General features: G+C 40.9%; 1 protein-coding gene across 1 annotated transcript in view; it reads right to left on the bottom strand.

Moving 5' to 3' along the window:
• Positions 1-1,926: 1,926 nt before the first annotated feature.
• Positions 1,927-11,497, bottom strand: part of LOC103364248 (protein FAM19A2) — an 84,455-nt gene continuing 74,884 nt past the window's right edge. Inside the window, exons 4-6 of the mRNA XM_008291306.1 lie at positions 10,426-10,550; positions 9,786-9,842; positions 1,927-2,875 (exon numbers count right to left, since the gene is read on the bottom strand). Of these exons, the coding sequence (XP_008289528.1) occupies positions 9,813-9,842; positions 10,426-10,550 (155 nt within the window). The 3' untranslated portion in view covers positions 1,927-2,875; positions 9,786-9,812. The remainder of the gene's footprint in view (positions 2,876-9,785; positions 9,843-10,425; positions 10,551-11,497) is intronic.

Raw genomic sequence — 11,497 nt, 5'->3', positions numbered from 1 at the left:
GTTTCAGGAAGCCGTGACAGTGAAGCGGCGAGCCAAATAGCAGGATTTCCCCCCGAAGTGGAAAGCAGCCATTAATAATACACCTCTGTCTTTTTACTGCTGTGACATGTCAGAAATGTCAGCTGTGAAAATGGCTTAAAGCCCCGGGATTTAAAATCAAGCCTGACTCCGGTTAAAAGTAGCTCTCAGACATACATTTTTAAGTGAGTCTTCAGCCGCATGCGAGCCTTGTGCGTGGCACAGTAGAGCGACGAACTCGACGATGTTGCCGGCGTGGCAGCGCTCCAACAACGGCAACGTACGGAACAGTTTAATGTAGAGTCAAGCTGTAGGAATTGTCTTCTTTTTTTTGTTTCTGTAGCTCATTACAGCAAACGTTTTTCTTGATTATCACTTGCTGTGTCATGACAGCAGTTATTTTTGGCTCCAGTCATCAATCAGCTGCAGTACAGAACAAATAGGTGGTTATTAAACTATGTAAAGGTCCATGAAAGGTCCACGATGAACGAACACCTAAAGAGAAAACTCGGAGGCACTTTACATCTGTTCAGTTCTCTCCTGCTCTCTGTGCTCACACATACTGCATATCAGTGCTGCCAAATTTGAGATAAAGTTGTTCTCATTTGTGTATTTTTCAGTTTTGGTTGTCCGCCAACGCAACAAGTATGAATTTGTGACTGAAATACAGCTCGTTAATCGCTTCCAAGCTGCTGCTCTGCACTGCTGTAATCCTGGTATTTATACTTGTGGCATCATCTGTAAAAATCACCAAACACAGTTAAAGATGGCTGTGTTGTGAATTTTTTATGGTATTCAGAACTATTACAAATGTCAGAAAACAGTTTAACAGTAGAAAAGAAGTTGCTTTAGCTGCTTTGTGCTTGTTAAAATGTGAGAATCCACTCTGTCTGTGCACTTTTTTCCCACTTTGTTAAGGATTTTAATAGAAACGCAGAGTTCTTTTGAAGGTGCACGACTGACTTCAGTATTATTATTACTTTTTCGACTGTGCATATTTCACCACCTAACTGATCATTTTCAGTTGGGAACATGTTGTAGTGTCGTGTCGGTGTTTTTTTACAAGCTCTAAATGATTTAGTAGTTTACTGTGGTCACACCAACCTGTCATTGTCTAGCAGCTAAAGAAGCTGGTGGAGACCAAACATGGAGCTAAAAGGTGAATGTTTGTTGAACTTATGTTTATCAGATGACCACAAACAGGGCTCTAAATCAATGCTAATGTTGCTCTGTGCACTCAGACAACTGCTTCCTATTAGGTTAGTCAGAAATGTAAAAATGATCTTCCAGAAGTTTGTGTTGTTGTCTGTGTCTCTATTTATTACTATCTGATAAACTAACGTTGTTCATGCTGGATTCATCTTTTAGTTATTTGGAACACAACAAAAATTTTGATCTGCAAAATTCACAACAAAGTTTGTCGAAACAAAATGAACTTTAGAGAAAAGTTATTCATTTCCATTAATCAAAGTTAATTAAATTGATAGAAAATGCTAATTCGCAGTAGCCCTAATGTGGTTTACAGCTAAACACATCCGAGGCAAAAGGCAATGTCATTAAATGTGCAGGGGTTTGGACATAAACCAAATTAGACAAACTAAAGCTTTGACCTGTTGATTATTCCACTTAAATCTGAGAGGACAGTTAGTATTTGTACCAACGCATTCAACAGTTGTTCATAAATTGCACCCAAAACCTCAAATGTCAGCGTCATGGTGGCAGAGATTCTTCCTCTGGGAAACAATGAGCCGCCGATGCATTCAGTAGAGACAAGTGGAAGGTTTGAGACTTCATGGCCAAAAAACCCCAAGAAAAATCTAGAAGTTGTTAAAGTATTTCATCCTGGTACACGGTGGGAACAACGTGTTGGTGCACAGATGGTCAAAGGAGTCGAGGCTTTAGTCACACAACCATAGTTTATTACTGATGTCATCACTTACACAGACGAAGGAGGTGTCAGCGATACCTGCTGAGAGGTGATCAGCAAATCAGACTGGAGTAACTAGTTGAAAACAGTTTGGGGGAACGATGTGCTGTCATCACCCCGCTGGCGACCAGATGCTGTGTTTTTAATTTACACTGCTCTTGTCAAAAAATCTGAACTCCGGAGCTGCGATACCAAAAAAAGAAAAAAAAGAAAAAGAAAAAAGAAAAATCTGACAGAAGTGGCAGAAGGTGGCTGAGAGTGATTTTCAGAGGAAAAATAGACCATGACTGGATTCAGCTTTTTTTTTTCCTGTCTGTTAACAGCTGGTAGGTTTGATCAGTTTATAGCGCTTTCAGTACCGGCTTAGTCAAGCAGTCCTTGAATGTTCAACAGCATCTGGGTTGAATGGAACACCTACTACACCGCTAATGATGAGTGTTCATGTATTCCTTTGAAAATCACCCTGAAAACCCGCCGCTCGGCCGCACACTTTCACCTGTATTTGAACTTTTTGAAAACGACACTTTGTTAGAGAAGAAAAGCCACAAACCGACTGTTAAACAAAACAAAACAAAAAATCTCATTTCGCGTCTCAGTGTTTGCGATACAACATACTGACCTGCCGTTCGCTCCGGACAACGCCGTGATGCAGGATCCCTGGTGACGGACACGTTACTCTAGAAGTTAACATAAAGTTCATCGCTGCGTTCCACTACGAGTAATGTCAGAGATTAAATCCTGTTGTCCAGTAAGGCTAATCATACGTCCTTCAAACAGAACTCCACTCTTTGATGTCCACAGAGTTCAAGAAGAAAAGTTTTTTTTCCAAAAGATTAATTGCAGTCCAGAAGAAAGTCTCTATTTACAGAAAGGTCCTTTGCATTTTTCTTCTCCTTCTTATGATCCGACAGACCAGAGCTGTTGGTTCATCTGCGGCGGAAGAAGAAGACAAAATCAGAGCCGTGAAATCTACAATAACATCAGAATACAGTCAAAGTAAAGTTACCCCACAAGTAAGACAGTAACACCTTTTCTTTTCTGTATGACATGAAAAAACACAGATGGAACTGTGTGTTTAACATACGCAGACAAAGAAAGGCAGAAAAAAACTGAAAAACAAAAGGCCACGGCCTACAGTAACAAAACTGAACTTTACCAGCCGAAAACTCCCGCCCACGCTGACTGACATGTCAAAGATGTTGGCAGAGCCGCTACAAAATCAGATGCATAATTCAGCGCCGAAGCCCATTTTCATTCTTGCTGTTTTATATCGGCCACAAAACTCATTATCTTCAGAGGAAAAATACGACTAAAGGTCTAAAAAACCCCCCACGAGTGACCCTCAGATGAGAGAAACCGTAGAAATGGCGCACGAAACAAAGAGCATGTGGGCAGTTGAGCTGTTTGAAGAGTCCTAGCAGTGGTTGGGTTTCGAACTAAAGTTTATCAAAAGGGTTTATCCCATTGGAATAACCAATGTTTCGCAAATTATCGCCCCAGTAAATAGATTATGTGAGGTTGACGACCTGAAGGTGACGCTGAGGGAATGTTTCTCTCTTGGCACCGGCCTGTGTTCATGAAAATTACATATTTTAATAGTTTATTTCCATAAAAATAATCCCTTTGTGTCTTAAAATAACTTAAATGGAGCTCTACACCTTTGCCTTCTCTTTCTGAGTGTGGAGCTGTGGATATGCAAATGTACACTGTAGAACTACTCTGCACTACACAGTGACAAGTTGTAATATTGGAGTAATTCAGCCATACATGTTTTAAACCCATCCCGAAGAATAATAATGAAGTACTGCAAGTGAACGGGATTGGTTCCTTGGGTTTGTTGTGTATAAAACCTTTGCTGTTGGAATTTGAACCTGACTGACCAGTTTTGCCGATTATATCAACCCCGTTGGTGCGGGGTAAAGTGTCATCTTCACAATAACCTGCTAACTAGTTTGTGAAACACGTTGTTAGAACATTAGGAACCAAAGACGCCATCATTTTCCCTTCTCAGTAAAACTCTGCAGTTCTTAGCAAGAGACTGAATTTTCTACGATGGAGTCCTTGAAACCCAAAATGTTTGTTTGGGGTCTTTGTCTTTTTGGAACACCCGACCAAGACTCAACCTTCTGGCTGAGGATTTTGGTTTTCCCGAAGAATGTGGTGGTAATCTTCCTTCATCATTATATATATTATACTTGGTGTAAAGCTCCAGCTACACTGGCAGCAAAACAGCCCCAGAGCATGATGCTGCCATCACCATGCTTGATGGTAGGTTTGGTGTTCGTGGGATTAAGGGCCTCACCTTCTTTCCTTCAAACATATTTCTGCTCATTGTGGCCAAATAGCTCAGTTTGTTTCATTTTCACAGAACTTTCCTCCACAAGGCTTTTTCTTTGTCCATGTGATCAGCCAACATCAGTCAAACTTTAACGTATTGCCTATAGAGGAAGGACTTCCTACCTGTCACTCATGCTGATGTAAAACACTGTGGACACTGACAGCTGTGTTCCAGCAGCTTCTAATTCAATGCAGATCTGCTATTTAGTGAGTCTTGGTTGACTCGTTGCCAACTTGACTAATTGTCTCTTGGCAGCAGGTGATAGTTTTTGTTTTCTTCCTGATCGTGGCAGTGACACAGTTGTTCTTCGTATTTAGAAACTCTTGTTTGCACAGATGATTTGAGGATCTGTAGCTGCTTTGAAATGGCTCCAAGTGACTTTCCTGAGTTGTTCAAGTCAATGATTTGCTTTTTCAGATCTGTTCTGAGCTCCTCTGACTTTCCCCTTTTGAGTCTAATGATCAAGGTGGCTTTATTTCAATTGGCTCAAATGAGTCAGCAGCTGTAGTCGACTATAATCACTCATGGCAAGTGAAGAGGTCGTGCCACTAAGAAAATCTGATTAACTCAGCTTTCTACATCACCAGAACTGATAAAACTGAAAGTTACTGCCAAAGATAAAAAAAACATCTGAGGAGGAAAGAAGTTGCTTTTGTTGCTCTGTGCTTGTGTTGATGTTGTTTTATTTAACGTACAGACTGAACTTGTTGTTCTCGTTAAGGGGTTTATTGGAGCCTGGATTTCTTTTTGGAGTTGTGCTACTGACCTAAATAATAAACCCTCTTTTTCTTTTACAACTTGTTCTCATCATGTTTTTGGATTTCCAGTTTAGCTATACAGTTTTGCTTTTTAATATGTAAACCTTTGCTTAAATTTTGTGTTGTGCTGCATTATACGTTAATATACAAGTTCGTCAAAATGGAATGAACTTAAATGAAATGGTTTTGCTTTTTTGTCGCAAACTGAATAGTTTAAATCAATCAACCAATCAGTGTAATAGTCGATAGATGATTTGGATTAAAAATACTTGTTGAAGCTGCCGTATAAATAACAATATTGAACAGTTTACTTTAAAATAATCGTCTTTTCAACGGACCAGCATGGTTTAATTGACAATAAGTTGTTGAACAGTGGCTTCTTCTGACAGTTAAAAGATAATAATTAAGTTTAAAATGTATGTTTTGGAAAACACCAGTAGAACTCTTCCAGATTCATCGTCATCCCTCCGTCTGATAAACAGCGGCGTCATGTACCTGCGTTCCTTCTATCTATTAGGATGCTGTACGGTATTTGGGATAAAGATAAAAAATGCTGGGTAGTTGGGTTTGTGCTCGACGCCGAGGTTTTTCCTCCCCGAGTTCGCTGCTGTCAGACACTCTGAAGACCTCCGTTCTCCTTGAGATTAAATTGCCTGTCATGAAGCTCAGTGGCTGACTGGCAGCTCCTCTGCTCTTCTAAAAGTACATTCTGGAAAAGGCTCTCGAGGAACATAACGCAACAACCTTCATAACGGCGCCCGCTATCGATTCCGGCCGTCTGTCAGCCGCGTGTTTGACGGACTGAGGGAAGCCATCGGCCGACTTGTAAGGCCCCCCATTATCGATGCTGAACTTCTGATAGGAAACAGACAGCTCTGGTAGCCGGGTTAGATTAATTCACAAATGGGCTTCTTTTTTTTTTTTGACACAGAACGGGGCAGAGCGGCAGCATGCCAGTGCATCCTGTCATATAAATCATCCTCAATTATGCAGAGAAGCAAAACAATCCGCGAACCATCAGGCCATCACTTGTCAAGAAAACCTGCATAATCATATCAAACGCTGGGGTAAAGAGTCTCCATAAATTTAGGTTGTTGCTGCACTTTGCTGGTCGCTGCACAGGCTGCAATAAATTCCTCCCTTTACAGAGTCATTTACATTCGGAGCTGTCACTGTGATTAATGTGGTACCAATTTGAGAATAATTTCGGGCTGAAAAGACAAAGAGCGGTGCCGCTTCTTGTCAGAAGAGAAAATGTCTACAGAGATGGATCTTCGCTGTGACTCACTTTAGGAGGAGAGGTGGGGGGAATAATCATTAACAGTATTTGAGTGACTGTCTGAAACAATGCTAAAAATACTGGGAGGAAACAGTAAGTCTTTTCCCGGGTGTTGCGTTCGCTTAATTGGTGGCTGACAAGTGCTGATTTAACTGGCAAAGGATTCATCTCCATTTAGTGCCTCAAGTAAGGTTGGCTGAAAGATTTAACACAGCAGGTGCAGGGCTTGTGTTTGTGTAATTCAGCCGTGTAATTGGCACGCCGCAGTGTCCTTCTCAGCAATATGTTTGGTGTTATAACTACCGCGACTGGGCGCCTTTCTGAAGACGCACAGGGCAAGATTTTTATGTGTGAAGCTGCCGGTAAAATCAGCAAAAGTAGAAAAGCAGAGACGCCTTTCTCTAAATTAAATCTTCCAGTCTGGATTAAAGGGTACATCTTTTTTTTTTTTTTTTTTTGCCACAAATCAAACACATATAGTCTCTGTTCTTCAGGTAAATTTAGAGGTGAGATGCTGCTCTGCATGCATCTGAGTGGTGGTGAGAAATTTAGCAGATTAGCATCGTGGGGAAGGACAGATTTAGCGAGTGTTCCTGCATCAGGTTTATCTGTTACTGTGACATGAAAACCTGCACCTGCTGCAAACTAGTCATCCAGAAAGTTGGAAATGGAAGCACTAAATGCCACAGGTTGAGTGTCGTTTTTTTTTTTTAATTTATCCAAATCTCTTCAGCTCCTTTGCTGGCAAATCTGGTGTCAAACCTTTTATCTCCTTTCAAGTGTTGGTTTTTAACGACTGGCTGCTCTTTATAATGGAATATGGTTATTAACTATTTTGCAGTTTGATCAGTCTGTCGATAATTTATTGATTATTCTATGAGTTTTTGGTCTAAAATGTCAGAAAGTAGTAAAAAATGTTGACCAGTGTTTCTGATAAGACCAAGATGATGTCCTCAAATGTCTTGTTTTTGTCCACAACCCAAAGATGTTTAGTTTCATGCTACAGAGGAGTGAAGAAATACTCAAGTTTACAAAGCTGGAATCAGAGAAATTAGTTTAAAGTGAATTGAAATTAACATTTTTAGCTGTTAAGTTAATGCATTCGATGCAAAACTATTTCTGTTGTGAAGCAAAAACCATTGGTAAGAGGCAGAAGCATCGACTGTGGTTGTTCTGTAGTTCAACAGTGTGACGATTCCTCTGTAGAGAAATGATCTAGCAGATATTGTTGCAGCAAAGTTACCTGAACCACACTTGCTGTATTCATTCAAAGTGAGAAAATGCAACTTATAAAGGCAGTAATACAATCCTCCTCTTAGAAAACAATTAAATTTGTAGGCAATAAAACACCATATTGCTCAATTCAAAGTGCTCATAGTGCTCATGTCAGTGGTGTTGCTTCAGCAGCAGTATTAGCTCATACAGGTAGCTTTGGGTATTGTTGTATGTTGGTGTGGGTAAAAACCAGCTGCATTTGCATATCTGTGGAGATTCTCAGTCATCCAGGTCATGGTTATTCTCAGACTTTAGTCATAACAACTGAACTTGCTTGAGTTCCTTGAAGACGTTCCACCCTTCATCCAAGAGGCTTCATCGGTTCTGACTGACTAGTGGGGAGTTCCACATACTTATATCCTTAATGAGCCATTAACACTTGAGCTTCGGTTTCAGTTGTGTGTTGGTTGCTCCTCCCCTCTTTGAAACCGGAACCCACCCTACTAACGACTCGCATAATGAGGGGGAGGAGCAACAAACCCCAACTAGTCAGTCAGAACTGATGAAGCCTCTTGGATGAGAGGTGGAACGACTTCAAGGAACTCAAGCAAGTCCATTTGCTACGATTAGAAATACTACATTTGCAGTAAACTTAAAATGACAAATCAGCAGTACTTGTCTCAAGGTCTGATCAATGGGCAGAAATGATCTGAAACCTCAACAAAGAAGGTCCTCAAGCCCTCTGCAGATTTATTTGGTTACGTCTTACTGTTGAATCCTGAAGCGACCAGAAGAAAAGGTTGCCTGGACTGTCGGTAGTTTTGTGTTTGCAAGCAGAGTTAATTGTGGGAGTTTGTCTAGTAAAGGGTCACCATGACAGAGTCTCTTGTGATGATCAATGCCTACGGGCCAGAACTCTCATATTTTAAAACAGCATCACTGTGGTCCAGCTGATCACCAATGCCATTAGAGTGGTCACGTCATGTGGTGTTTTATGCCATGTGACCATGTTCAAAACAGCAACACCAGGACACAAACTGATGTCCACCAACTTGATTTCATGTATAGTTGATTACTGGTTGGTTGCTAGCGCTGCCACTTGTTAAGAAAGTCGTCCAGCCCTTCTTGAGATGAGGTGAAGTGTTGCTCTGCTGCCTGATTGCTCCCTCGACAATCCCACTAATATCCTCCTGTGTTTGATGCGCCATTATTTTCCGGTCTTGTAGTCACGTCTGAGATTACAGAGAAGAATATCTGTGAAGTTTCTCTTTGTATGAGTGATGCAACTCGATTTCAAAATCTGTCAGGACTTTTAAAACTTGTGCACAGTGAGCCCGGCCTTATTGCAACTTTGAGAGCAAAACACAAGCCTTCCCGAGAAATAATTCTCTTCCAACCGAGACTTCCTCATCTCCTCAAATTGAATTTCGAGCCTGGTATGAGCAGGTTATAGAACGAGAAGAAGTACAAACAGTCTAATAAAAAGCAGTGCTGTGTACACACCAACATTGGATTTTTATTCTCTCTCGTCCCTCAGGTACGAGGCATCACAGGCAGCGCAGGTCTCTGATGTACCTTTGAGAATTTCGGTATTTATCCGTCTAAAAGAGACTGTTTAAACTGTTACCTCTCAACGCCGTCAGTGGCTTCAAATGTACAAAACTCAGCGCCGCAGCTCAAACACTTTGCATGTACGTCACGCTGAGATGCGCTCCTGCGTTCTCCCCGCTGCGTCCACGGCTTTATAGTAGCCGGTCACAACTTTGTTTACATTTTCAATTCCTGAAGTGTTTGCGTATGGATGCATTCGTGGTCAGTGTAGCAGGGGTTCCAGGTTTCCATTGTGCTGTTTCCCCCCAAAGCTCAGCAAAGGGGAAGAAGAAGAAGAAGAAAGCGCGACCCCCCGCTGCTTCAAGCAGTCTGCAGAAACATTTGAAACTTAAGAAACTTGTTCCTCCGGCTGAGATCAAAGGTGCGCAAGATAAATCATCTGGGTAATGCTGCTGCTTTGAACAGGCTGTTGTGTGTTTGAATTGTATGCCTCTTCTCACTTGTCTCGCTATCTCTGGTGTAGTTACACAGCTGGGAAATGCGGTTAATAATACCTTTTGACAATGAAATAGTGATAAGCCACGCTCACTATTCATGTTGGGAATCGCTCTCTCTTCTTTCTTTTTTTTTTTTGGAACCACAGTGATTAAACACAAGTAAAATCTTCAAATATGAACACAATAAGAACAGATTCATCACCTGGACTCCGCTGTGAAGCATCTGACGTTACCAAAGCTGGTCTCTGTCAGCAGAAATCTTTCCAGACGTTTGCGTTAAAGAGAAGAGAAGATAGGTTTAGCTTTCTCACTTTCTGGTCTGATAATTAGCTGAAAGTCTGCTCCCAGACACCACTAGATGTTCTCACTCGTCTCCCCGGACCACTAAAGGGGGAAAAAAAATGATTATATATAGATATATATGCATCCCATTTTGAGGTCCCGACAAATCCCCCGAATCAATAGCCCCAGGCTCCAGGCTCCTGGCTCCAGGCAGGTGTGGTGCAGGCAGTTTAAATAATTAAGTACATGGAGAGAGGCACAACTGAAGTCTACGGGTCGTCATAACACAGTGAAGGATACGGGCGTCGGGTTGCAATGTTAAAAGCAGGTAATTGGAGTGAGTAATTGGCCAGTTTGGGTGCTCAAAGTGGCCTGAAAGTGCTAAGGAGACATGACAGGCCATTGATTACAGGCCCCAGAGGGTCCGAGCACCGACTGCAAACATTAGTTTTTAGGTAAAGGCGTAACAGAAGCCACAGCCTGTTGACCTTGCGGAGCTGGAGTTGTGCGAGGTCAGACTCAACAGGTTTAAAGATGGTGAAAGCGTTTGTTAAACCTACCTTGGTCGTTTTGATCTTGTTCCCCGTAGCACAGCTCCAGCCCTTCAGATCAGGAAGAACTTTGCATTCCTCCCCGTCAAGGCACGGATGCATCTGACACCACCACTTCTGTTCCACTATTGAGGCTGGCAAAAAAAAAGACGTAGAGGTCGAAGACCAAACTGTCAGAAACGTCTTCGATCACCCCGGCTGCAGTGTTATAAATCCATCAAAAGTTCAAGAACGTACGCTGCAGTTTGCCAAAGCCCACGCTAACTTTGGTTACTGATAAAGCACCGATGTTTTATCAGTAATCAATACAGGACTCAGATCAGGTCAGATAGGATAAAGATCAACTAGAGACGATTTTCCACTGCACAAAAAGCTTAAAGTAAGACTTTGCATAAATATTTTGAATCTAATGACTCTTAACTATGTTGAGTTAAGGGGGTTAGTTTTACTTCTTCAATCAAAGGTATTTATAATTACCACTTATCTAATGATGGGTAATGTAAACACAAGTTTTTATGTGAATTGCTATAAAGAAAATTAAGTTGATCCAACTAGTTGCCCAGGCAGGTGTAAAAATAAATCTTAACACAACAAAATGTCAAAACATCTGGATATTAATACACCAAAAAGCCAAAACCTGGATGTTAATGGACCAAAACAACAAAAAACCTTGATATTGACACACCAATACGTAAAAAAAAATCTGGATATTAATGCACCAAAAAAACAAAAAAATGGATGGTAATGGACACGTAAAACCTGGATATTAACACACCAAAAAATCTAAACCTGGATAATATTGGACCAAAACAACCACAACTTCGATATGGACACACCAAAACATTTCAAATCTGGATACTAATGCACCAAAAAAATAAATAAATAAAAAAAATAAATGGATGTTAATGGACCAAAACATTTCAAATCTGGATACTAATGCACCAAAAAAATAAATAAATAAAAAAAATAAATGGATGTTAATGGACCAAAACATTTCAAATCTGGATAATAATGGACCAAAAAAAATCAATAATAATTGGACCGAAACAAGAAAAACCTGAATATTAACACACCAAAACAT

Source organism: Stegastes partitus, unplaced genomic scaffold (assembly GCF_000690725.1).
Source record: "Stegastes partitus isolate 25-593 unplaced genomic scaffold, Stegastes_partitus-1.0.2 Scaffold732, whole genome shotgun sequence".
In the NCBI taxonomy this organism is placed as follows: Eukaryota; Metazoa; Chordata; class Actinopteri; family Pomacentridae; genus Stegastes; species Stegastes partitus.
The sequence above is the reverse complement of the archived record's forward strand: the minus strand, read 5'-3'. Positions and strand labels throughout refer to the sequence as shown.